The sequence below is a fragment of the Hyposmocoma kahamanoa genome, unplaced genomic scaffold, assembly GCF_003589595.1.
Source record: "Hyposmocoma kahamanoa isolate Upper Pololo Valley unplaced genomic scaffold, ASM358959v1 95, whole genome shotgun sequence".
In the NCBI taxonomy this organism is placed as follows: Eukaryota; Metazoa; Arthropoda; class Insecta; order Lepidoptera; family Cosmopterigidae; genus Hyposmocoma; species Hyposmocoma kahamanoa.
Window position 1 is genome coordinate 61,672 of NW_020654972.1, and position 12,842 is coordinate 74,513.

Sequence of the window (12,842 nt, forward strand, 5' to 3'; positions counted from 1 at the left end):
GTTTATTTGAAAAAAAGCAAAGGGAAACAATAAAGGTTCCGAGAAACAAATGACATTGCAGGGAACCAAGGTTAATTGTAGTATTAACCTGTGTTAAAGCGAGTTACCTACTGAAAAACAAACACATAATACACCGACAAAATTAATCATATTTATCAAACAATCAAGTACTTTTTAAAATCATAGTTCTATGAAAAACAAACTATACTTTCGAATAAAATACTAAACTTACGAAAGAAAGACTAACTTTTCACTTCTCAAGCTCTAAAAGTAGGTACACCAATATAGCCTTAGGTAGCGGGAGTCAAGAGCATAATTGAATTCTTAGGGAGTAAAAGGTACCTAGTCTTTCAATTTATTTCAAGTGACAGACACACTCAAACAGCCAGTACTTGCTCTATTTTATGCCAAAACGCAAAAGTAAAATAAGTGAAACAGTATAATTACAACTAAAACAACACATCTTAAAAACAAAAAAGATAATTATAATTGAACATAACAATTCATCAAAACAAATAAACATACAGTTTCCTATAGATATCTGCGCTGTAAAAATTCAATAAAAAAGTGCTTGTGTGTGGACCATTTTCATTACGAAATGACTACGTTCGGTTTTAGTTCCGTATAAATGGTGGCGCCAAATTATTTTCCCTCGTTAGTCCGTTTGTGTGTGGACTATTTTAGTAACGCGACGTAGCAACTATTTTTTATTTGATCGGAATCGAAGTGAAAAGTAAAAGGTTTCGCCTCAAGACTAAAAGCCAACTAAGCCATGGAACGAACCAGCGGATTTCACGAATTTTTCTGTGCTTGTTGTCGTATCGTATTTGGTTTTTTCAACGACTTTTAGCCGTAGCGCCATCGACGAGAAATTTATGAAAGTATTTTGTCACCGAGTTAGATACCTTTACAGCTACCAGCCCCGGCTAGAGATGTCGCTATTCACTGTATTTAAATTTATATTGAATTGATATTCAATTATTTTTATGTGAAATTACTCCACTAGTTTGTTATAATTATTAATACAAAGATCGAACATTCAGAAAAAATTCCTTCGATCCGGCCGGATTCGAACCGACGTCTTCTAGCTTCTCCTTTATACAATATTCTTATTGTTACAGCGCTACATTTGTACGCCTGGGTTATGTGGTCATATGGGCTGATGATGGTGGTGTTGACTTGTGCCGTCTTCTGGTTGACGATACGTCCAGCGCGGCATTACTGGCGGGAGTGCTACACAAATGTTGGAGTCGTGATCGCTGTTTATCCTGTAAGTATCTCGTAAATTCAGGCAATCCGTGGCCACTATGCGGAAGATTTTTAAATAGATCGAGTAAACTTAGCTGTACTCAATCTTTTTTAATGTTTTTTTGTGAGGGCTAAGGGTGCTGGTGAAACTGAAGGCACATGGGACTTGTTAACTTCCGTCTCAGGGTGTCACGTGTAGTGGCACTACCATTCGACCCTCAGATCTTTGCCATTTAAAGTATAAACAAAAATAAATGTACGAATAAAATAACGTAATAAATTGTAAATTTTACTACGCATTGGAAAGTTTGCTGGTACTTATAGCAAAGGTTTTTCTTTTTTAAGTACCAGCGGTTATATCTCCTGATTCTTTGGCACTTACTTACTGTACGTACACTATGCATGTTGTATTATTATTATGGCAAATAAATTTATTATTATTGTTATTACAAAGTTCTGAGTGGCACAGTACTGCTATGGACATACAAGTCACTTACCACCATGCGCACGACATGTTCGTCCCGTCACTTGTTATTATAAAAAAACTTTAGGGCGATATATGTATAGATGTTTGCTATGTTACACGGGCCACAACATTTTTGGGTGACGACCGTTTTTTAAACTATTTAAAAAAGGAGGAAGTTCTCAATAGTTCAAATGTTTTCTTTGTGTTACATGATTATTCCGACATTTGTGAACCTATTTATATGATTCTTTTTTGTTAGAAAGGGGGTACCTCTATAGTGGTCCCATTCAAATTGAAAGAAAATATTCCACCTCCAAGGGTGACAAACTAGGGGATGAATCCGGTTCATTGGCTTTTATTGATTTCAACAAAATTTGGCAAATAGTTGTATCCCACAAACTTTTGAGGTTGGTTTGTTTTTATAGAAAAGTTAAGTATACTAATTATTACATTAGTGGGAACTACTCCTCGTATATAAATAAAACATCAAACCTGAATAAATCAATAAATAAAAACTAAAAACAATTACAATATCAGTGCGTAGCAGTGAGTACCGCACATAAAATCTTGAATCTGGATTAGACTCAACTGTTTTTCAGATACTTATCAGATAAGGCAAGCTACGCAGATATATTTGTAGTATCTGATTCTATTATCTTATTTCTCATGTGTTCGAACAGTGAGAAATAGACGAAATGTTTATAAAATTGACCATTTTACTCTATGTGTGATCATTTTCTATTGGGTACAGTAGGTAATAATAATACCGAATGAAATTGTAACTTAATATAAAATATTCAAAGACACACTAAAGTATGAGAACATAACGGCCGCAATTTTGCGAAAGGTTTTGATTTAATTGAGTTTGAAATTAAGGTGCACGGACAAAGTGGGTTTTAGAACGTTGATTACCAGTTGCAGCGAAACACAGCGGGTCATTATTGCGTAAATACGTTTCGTAATTTTGTTCGTAAGCGACGACAGCGACGGCAGAACCACTTGAATAAACGCCATTGAGTTTATTTTTACTTAATTTCACGAAGAAATTTTGATAAAGTCGAGTCTTCGTCTTCTTATCGTATTGATGACATGCACTATTATAATACTTGCCATAGTCGAGAAAGGATTTGCCAAACGACGTAAAGTACTCACCGTGTGTTGCCAAGGGCACGCCAGGAAAGGAATGATACGTCGTGTTTTTTCATGCACCGTATTTTTAATTTGAGTTTTGAGTAATATCGATTTAAGACTTTTTGTCAGAACAAACTAGAACGTTAATTTCGGTTTCGTAATAAAAAAAAAATGTTGATGGATCCAAGAAATTATACATTTTATAAAGCTGTAAATGGTACGATGTTTTTATTATGTATAGGTACATTATGTACAGTATTAATTGACATTACAACTCTCCAGTTACCATACACCTACATTTTTAAGCTTAGCTTAGGCGTCAGTCTCCCAAAAAATTAACCTTACCAAAATTTAACTGTAAACTGGTATTCTGTGGAAGAAAAAGTAAACTTTATTATTATTATTACTATTATAAAAGTTCCACCCTGCAAATCTAGACTAGCATGTTTTATCGCTGCCATTGTACCTGTGCCATAAGCTTCTTTGTATTGTACTGTGATTTAGCAAATAAATGAGTTATCCATCTGTCTAATACAAACAGTTTTAACTAAAATCGCGGAATGAAACAACTGTTCGATACCATAATAATAGTTTTCACCTTCTCAGCCCAAATGTACGGCAGTTAATTGTCGTTGGTACAAAATTATCTTTGAATACTTTATTAATTTTTTTTTATGATATCAATTGACAGGACGAACAAGTCGTGTGTCTGGTGTTAAGCGACACGCCTGTTCATAGCAGTTGCAGTGCCACTCAGAGATCCGAGGTACACTGCCATTACACGTGTCACCCAAAGATATAAGTTGATAAGTGCAATGCGCCTGTAATTTCACCAGCACTCTTACCCTTCAAAACCGGAACGAAATAATGCTCTCATTACTGCTTGGCGGGAGAAATAGGTAAGGTGGCAGTACTTCCCTGGACGAACTCTTTCACAAGGAGCTCTACTGCTACTAAAATATAATTCCATGATCTCAAAGGTTTAACATTTGAGACTGAATCATGCTGGGATATGTCCTCTTGTCTTATGCACACATATGAGGGAGCTGTAATGTGTTCATTACAACAACCGACTCAGTGCTCCACAACCACAACCCACGTGGTTATCAACAATGAGGAAGAAAAAGAAACGGTTACTCGTCTCAGGTCGTCAGTTTTTGTCGCAGGGCGTCCTACATTTCGCTTGCCTTGAGGTGTTCGCCACTAGAACAAGATCTGCTCTTTTTTACCTTATTAGACCTCCTGCAGATAGTCTTGCAGTCCGGCCCATTGCCACTTAAGCTTACCGATTTTGCGAGTTATGTCGGTCTGATGTCGGTGCATAATTATATAACTTTATGTAATGAGCAAAGTAGCGTCTTTGCAATCTTGCAGGGATTGTGTGACACTAAGTAGGTATTGCTCAAAAATCGCGACGCCGATTTAACTTGCGTAATTTGATGGCTATCGTTTATTTGATGATTAGTACCTAAGTTTGTTTCGTGAGCGTAATCCCGCAGCTTACAGACATTTTACGTAATTCAAGTTTACTTTGCCATTACCGTTAATAAACACAGTCTCTGTTAATATATACTGTTTAGATTTCAAACTACTACCTATTTCACGACCTGTATTAGAGTTTAAAAATGGGTTAAACATTATTTAGTATTATTGAATTTGCAACCTAAAATTCGTGTAGCCATAAGGTTGAATATAAATAATAAAACGAATATAATGAAATAATACGACGTCAATATTTACTAGAGTGTTCTATTCTAATGCTATTAATTTTGCAGTGATACCTTAGGAAATAAAAGAAGCCCACTGTCACTTTCCATGTCTGATTAAAAGAATTAAAACACATAATTAGCGATACTAACGGCAGGAAAGCAAGTATCGGGCAATTGTTTTTTTTTGGTCTAACTTATAATACATAGTTATGAATCCTATTTTGTATCAAAAATTGTTCAGTTCAATCACCATTTCATCAATCATTATGAATAAGGGACATTTTTTTTATTTGTTATTATTTTATATTATTAAACACATTAAAGTGAAGTGAGTCCCAAAACAGATGTTTCTACGTATTTCGACCACACGGAAAATCAATTTGTCGACTTTAAAAATACTTTAATATAAAGTATTTTTAGTTGATAATGAAAACAAAAGATTCCGGTAGTGAACTATAGGGTCCGAAACACGATTGACTAAACTTCGCTCGATAAAAAAACAAAGTACTGCAAAATTTAAATTTTTTATTACGTTTCTTATCTAGGAAAAAATCAGTTTCTTTTAAAGATATTTCCAGTGAGTTTTTATCTCCCGTGTTTCGAATAAGAAAGTCAAGAGATTATGAGCTTTAGTGTTTGTATGATATTTTATTGATTTGTGAAGCTTAAGCGTATTTATATGTTGCAAGCGAGCAAAACTTGAGATACTTTTCTCCGCTGCTGGGTATTAAGAAATACGATAAATAAATTCTGATCTGGACGAACAGGCGACCGAGAATTCATAAATAAAAGTTAATAAAAAAGATATACATACTGCTAAGTTAAATAACTCAACATTGTATATAGGTAATATGTGCTTAACCAACAAAGCAGCGCGGCGCCGCCGCCGCCATGGCGTGTGAATCGATAATCATGTTTACATTGTCTCCAGAATCTACTTTGATAACAACATAGCGAGTAAAATACGCCTTGACCTTATGGCTTACTTTAGTCTAACGTAGGTACATCGGATTTCGTAAACACGAAGATTTAATTCAATCCTGCATCAAGTGCAATAGAGAATTATTTCTTACATGTTTCGATGAATTAAAATTCTGCAATTTGCTACCTATTAGCTAATAATTACGTACTTACGCTTGTAAATAGTATTGATTAATATTGGATGTAAATTGCCTTTTTTACAGTGTTGTGTTACTATTAACTACTAATAAGAGTACTTTCACTATTAAAGTATTAACACCGTTCTTATTTTATAAACTAAATATAACTTACTATTTAGTATGGGTACAGTATTATATATCACAATAATAACACGACGTCTAAACCTTATAACGCTATGTGCAAGAAAAAGATCATGGCAATTTTCTTAAGACCAGAATTGTTTTCAACATTTCATCGCACCGCCTTCTGTTCTTCTGTCTATTTCTATGTATTACGAACATAATCTCAACAAAACGTTTTTATTTTCAGTTGGTAACTATATCAGCGTTCTTAGTGCTAGTGGTGCCGCGCGCGCGCATATTGGGAGAGGCTGTGGCTCAGATGGCTGTTATGATCGCCATGTATCATTTGTACTGCATGATGATCGCCGAGGGTGGCGGACCTGAGAACCTTGTGAGGTAAAAAAAGATTACAATTAGACACTTATTTCAGTGTGTTAAGTGACGTTTTCATCTTTCATCACACTTAAAGTGTAGCGTGCCTTACTATGATTAAGTGTGAATAATATTTATTAATCTAAGTGAATTAATACATATGTATAGGTATGTGTCGTGGACGTTTATTTTATCGCTAAAGAACTGTAATTTGAATAATTTGAAGCTGCGATTATGTGACGTTTTATTTATCGTCGGGCGACTGTCGTTGTAGCTCTTCCCATTGTCACGACAGTCTGTCGTTGTAACGTCAAAAAAGTCGTGAACAATCGTATTGTTCTATGTGTGAACAACTTAATTTAAATATACAAGACACGACACTTTGACTGCACGACTATCTATCGTGAGGACATAATGGGAACGCGCCCTTAGGGCTCAACCCACTAGTCTGCTCACGTCAGCATTTTAAGTTTTAGTTAAGATATATTTTTGTTGTGGCACTTCTTTATATACAGGGTTTAGTGCGGGACTATGAATGTGTGCGTTATTTATTAAAGTATGAAATAATGCTTTACAGGAGAGCAGGAGGAGCTCGAATGGAAACTCGAGTACTGCCGTGCTGCTGTTGGCCATGCTGTGTTATTCCGAAACCAAAGTTAGAGACGTAAGTTCTGGTTTTGAATTAGTTTTACAATATACGTAAAAGTATTCTATAAACAACAAAAACTTAAATTTAATGAGAGAATGAATTAATGGGATATAATTTGCTATAATGAATTGTGTAAGTATCTAAATTATTTAACGTGTTTAGGTTGACAATTGGAAATGTTGATGTGGGATCGGATTAATATTTACCTACATTGTTTTACCAACGTTTTTGATAAGAAAATATTTCATCGATGGCGTTAATAAATAATCTAATTTCAATTAACTACAAGGTGCCTTTTGAACATCGATCAACCCACGAACGTCGTGTAACAAAATACTGACGTACAATTAATTACTTTAATAAGTCAACAATGTGTTAATCATAATCATCATCATGACAAACTCATTATATGTCCCACTGCTGGGTGCGGGTCTCCTATGAAATAAAATTAAGATTGACGTAATATATAGGTAGTTATAATTTATGTACAAATTTCTTACGTGGTACCCACAAATATCACAAAATTAACTCGACGTTAATATTATTAACGACACTTTTAAGGCATTGTATTAAACGGAATGGGTGCGGCCTTCGGCCTTCAAATAGAGGGTGATTGAGTCATTAAAAGAATTTAGTTAAACAATTACCCCACCCTGAGGTGTTGCGTAGGTACTCAAGGCCACTTGCTAAATTAACTAGGTGGTGTTTAATAAGACCTTCAGCTTTATTGTGCAATTATGACAATAAAGGAAATGGGGGACTTTTGTCCAAGCCATATTTGATCGAAGTTTCTAAGTGTTATTTTTGAATTACGATACAAAAACGCGCATACCATTTTAGTACCTATTAAATTAAATGAACATAAAGTTCAACATTGTTCAATGTTATTGATATTCTTAACTTAGAATATTATTCTAAGATTCTTAAGTAATTTGATGTAAGTGAGGTAGGCAGTTTATTTTGTTTTGTTGGTCACATTTTTAGTTCCTATGCATATATATGTATTTAGTTCCTGTAGTCTTTCTTCTGTGAAAGACAGACATAACAGCAAAAAACAGTGAAAATGACTTAACAATGAAATTTATACTAACAGAGACACATCTTGTATTACTTAATTTTTCCATAGAGGGTGCAATGCCTGTTATAGTATAACATTTAAGAACTCTTCAAATATACCCAACAGCCCTAAAACCAACAAATAAAATCTTGACTCATTTTCTGTACATTTTTGTAAATGTAAATCAAGTCACTGTTTTACCGGGGGTGCTATATATACCTACACAGGGGTCCCCGCGGCTATGGGACACGAACACAATATATTGTATAGGATATTTTACTTAGAGACATTATTTTATTTTTAAAAGTAAGTAATTCTGCAAAAACTTCAAAGACTTTTTAATGTTGGTTGCCTCATCTGCAATCGAGCCGACCAAATGTGAAAAAATCCTATATTTATACAATGCTGATTAATAGCATATTAAATTAAAGAAACAGTATGAAATTATACATTTAAATTTAGGAAAATAAATTACAATGCGTTTTACTGTCGATATTGCTGATTTTCGTCACCTTTACATCCTTATACACTTTTATAAGAATTTAAAGGTGATAAAAATTATTTAAATAAATTTTTTTCGTAAAGATATGAGTACGTATGAAATTGGCTCCCCGTGATAATATCCTCAAAGAGCTAGGAGTATGCCCTCTACGGATTTAGAAATTTATGTTCCTAAACATATTGTATGTAGGTACGTAGCGGTACGTAATTATCTAAGTAGGTAAGTAGTCGATTTTCATTTACTGAAAAGTTGACCGATAAAATTTTGTAACACGTATTGTTGAAGTGGAGTTTTATATAAAATAATTGTAGTGCCAGCGCCTAGTGAAAAGCTGCATATTGGGCATTACGTTTAAGTACCATGATCTCTACAGAAAATTAACCTTATAAAAAACCTTAGTTCTAGCTTTAAAAGTATAATCTTGAAAATGTTAAATGAGGTGATAAATAAGGATACAAAGTGCTGACATATTATACATACAACTAGTACATGGGCAACATTTCATAAAATGTAGTTCAGAATTTTATAAGTACGCTTTGTAATTATTCCAACCTGTTAATGTTTATTTTTTAAACACGTTACGTACGTATATATGTATATATCTCAGTTTATGAAGGGATTAAAACATACTTATATCGTAGGTTATTTATTATTTAGATGTCAGTTTCATATTTAGTATTAGAAACTTCATTTCTCTATTTAGAAAATTACTTGCCCACGTGTTTATCAAAATCACATTTTTTTGGGTCAATCAACTTTTTTACCGACTCTGTGGTGAGATAACGATAGCCCCAGTATTTATTGATTGGATATTCTATTTTAAAACTTGTGCAGCGACGTTGATGATTGTTTTGAAAGCAATCAATGAAAAAATTAAATTGTGATGATAAAATGTCTTCTGCGTTATCAAAATTTTTACGATCGTTTACGCTTTGATAATTTCTTAATCGAATTATGGAATTTATGGTATGTTTTGTCTGTAACTACCACAGGCAATTCTAGGTCTCTGATAAATACACATATGATGAAATTGTGAAATTGGGAAAAATTAAGAAATTTGTAGAAATTCGTTTTAGACTGCAGACAAGTTAATTTTTGTTTTATAAAAGGGTTCAAAATTTACTTAAAAAATTATAATAAGCCGTGGTAACCTACTACCTTTTAAGCAGAGGCCGTTCGAATTCGGCCACGCACCTCGGAATTTATGGGCGAAATTTACTTAACAAAATACCATGACGTTTTCGGTGAAGGAAAACATCGTGATGAGGCCTGTACGTCGAAAAGGTTCAACAATCCTTGAAAAACGTGTGAAGTCTCCAACCCGCATTGGGCCAGCGGACTATGGACTAAACCCTGGCAGGCACAGGCATGGGCACAGGTCTCCAACTGTGCCCAATATTGGGGTGAATATTAATGATGTAAAAGTTAGCCAATTTTAAATTCTATGTACAAATTTAAATATAAACGAGTATAATTAATAAAAGTCGATTGAACCACTTTCCAATAACATTTGAAGAAAGAAGATATGCATTTAACAAAGTTTTTTTTTTAATTACAGGCGGTATTTGACTTGGATACGATATCTCGTTATGCAAATGCCAGTTGTTCAAGCGTTGCTGTATATCATTATGTTGGTATTGTGGGCTGAGGATATAGTAAGTAATCATTCGTAATTCACATTTTATCTGTATAATTGATAATCATTGTTTTGACGTATTTCCTAAATGTATCACTAAAATCTGATAATACCTATGGAATGACTAATTAAGTATACAGAGTGTTTGTGTATGGGGAAATCCGAAACCAAAGAAGATACAAGGGCACTGTCTTAGGAGTCATTAAGTATTTTTTTGTGAAAACTATTTTGGCATAGTCAATTTTTTGGTCAAGCGTGAGTTGTCCATAAATATGAATAAAATTGGCCAACATTTGTTTTTGGTGCTGATCGACTCAGTTTTATGTAAGGATCATTTCATTGTATAGGACGAAAAAATCGAGACAGCAGAATTTAGTCAAATGGAATGAAATGTTGTTCTATTGAATGAAAACTAATTTTGTTTGAATTTTTTTTTCATTAAATTTGACCAATTTCTGCCATCCCAATTTTTTTATATATTCTTAAAATTTGAACGGGACCGCTACTGAGGTACCCCATTTCAACAAAAAGAATACAGTCTTACTTTTATACAAAAAAGAATACACACAAAAAAATACAGTCGAATCGAGAACCTCCTTTTTTGAAGCAGATTCGCAGAATTAGTGGCAGAAGAAGAGCCTCGGTATCATTGCGTTTAGGGTCTAGCGTTCTTTCCACGAGCACTGGACTAGACTGCATACTAATGTATATGTATTACTTTTTCTTCTAACTCGCAAAGTAGGTAGGAAGATGTATACATTGTATTCGACTGTACATCGATTGTCATTTTCTTAATCAGAATTATAACCATTCAGGTTTTCCAGATTTCAGGCATTTAGGGGCTCAAGGCATTTAGGGGCTCAAGGCATTTAGGGGCTCAAGGCATTTTGAGTTTCAGATGATATGTGAAGACGTAATTTTGACATTAAGTCCACGGTCCCCGGATTGATGTATATTATGTACTCTTCTACGACATTCATTCACTTTAATATACCTTACTTGGTACTTGGTGTAACGGGCTGGTGTCCGCAATATACCTTAACTAACATTCATTTGTTTCCATTTCAGAATCTGTACTTGAATAGCTACTTTTACATGCAACCATTTATAGTAGCGTCGATTCTATTGGGAGTCTGGGGAACCATAATGTGCGTACGCGTCTTAGAGTCTGCTGGCTTCACTCCGCGACCGAGGTTCCTCGCTCTTCAATTGGTTTTGCTCGTCGTGAACCTTCAGTGTGGCTTAGCTAAAGCCCTGCCTAAATTTATGACGCTGCCATGCATTATGTCTTTGCATCCGTCTGTTGTAGTCCATAGTAAGTATACTTTTGAAGTGATGATGATGATTGAAACAGTTACGAAAAAATCGCGTGGGCCGGACACACGGATGGATACCGATAATATACGATCATTTTTATCAATTTTAATTAGAACAATAGTTCAGATCTATGATCAATATTCACTTTTCGGTACACCGTCCTTTTTTAAATTGTACGTGGTATTATTTCATATAAATGTTTATGTTTTCAGTGATCCAAAACATCATAATGATGCTAGAAATGCTGCTGCTTTCGTTATGGGCGATGTGGTTATATTGTCAGCCGCCTGGCAAGGTATCGGAAAAAGTACAAGTAGTCATTACAGTGTCGGGCGATAGCCACATAAAAGAAGATATTGACAAATCGATCGTGCATAATACGGATATAAAAATGTAATGTAAATGATATATTTAGTCTATCTTGACCATCGAGTATATAACCAGAAATAGAGACGAAATGTCATTTAATTTATTTGAAAACTATTCTGCCATATCATTACTGTGACAACTGCGTTCCGATTGGCTAGCCCGAGTTCGAAACAATTGGCGGGTGTCGTCAATGGCTGTCGTCAACTGTTTTACTTCAAATCGACCAGTTAACTTGAGTTTTGCCATAATGGACGAAAATTGCAAAATTACACATTTAATATTTAATTACCGATGAAATGTGATTCCGTTTGTTTTGTAATTAGATGTTTTGCTGTTTTTCTTACACCACCGAATAGAACAGCACGGCATTGTTAGAGATATTATCTTTATTACAATAAACACAGAATATTTTTTGGAATATACGGAGACGTACACACAGGTCTGTAGTTGGTCTGTCTATATTTCAGTGCAAACGAGAGTTGATATTTATAAGAGCTGTATCGCTAATGTGTTACCAGGAAAATATGGCCCTTATTTCGTCTCTATTTCTGGTTATATGCTCGATGTTCGAAACACTACCGTCATTGTATTACGTAATATCATATCGGTATGATGTTTCAACATATTCACGAAGCCATGTAGATGGTCTTCGGAATCGAGGAAAAGAGGGTTTCAGCGTTTAGGATAGCGCTTCGATATCGAAGTTTCTAGTTCTACACCCGCACTCACTCGGCTTATGAAATTCACTGTTAGACATTGGTTTAGTTGCTGTTAGCGTTTCTTCCATTATTTCTACAAAATCACCTTAACTTCAGAACTAAAAAATATGTAGGTATTAATAGATGTATATAGTCTGTGGTACCTACTAATAAAAAAATTTGTCATCGTTCAAGAGCTTTTCTTTTGCACTACACTTTGTGTTGTGATATGTGATTATTGTAATGTACTAAACATGAAGTAGTTTAGGTGTTTACTGTTACTAGTTGCATTATAAGTTAAGGCGGTTTAGGTAGTTGATGTACTGTTAATCTTCAATGGTGTTTTGTGTTGATAAAATTGTTAAACAATGTAAGCTTTAAAGTGAGGAACAATTTGTGATATGCTAATAAAGGTGATAAGCACGTACGTGCATGTTTTGAGAATTCAGTATAAGTTAAGAGCAA

The 12,842-nt window shown here is 34.4% G+C and overlaps 1 protein-coding gene across 1 annotated transcript; it reads left to right on the forward strand.

The window, feature by feature from the left end:
- Positions 1–1,111: 1,111 nt before the first annotated feature.
- Positions 1,112–12,673, forward strand: LOC113238226 (organic solute transporter alpha-like protein). The gene is made up of 7 exons (XM_026475014.1): positions 1,112–1,270; positions 6,025–6,173; positions 6,727–6,813; positions 9,916–10,012; positions 11,062–11,308; positions 11,523–11,716; positions 12,233–12,673. Exons 1-6 carry the CDS (start codon positions 1,145–1,147, stop codon positions 11,705–11,707), a joined length of 891 nt encoding a protein of 296 aa, XP_026330799.1. The 5' UTR covers positions 1,112–1,144; the 3' UTR covers positions 11,708–11,716; positions 12,233–12,673.
- Positions 12,674–12,842: the final 169 nt, after the last annotated feature.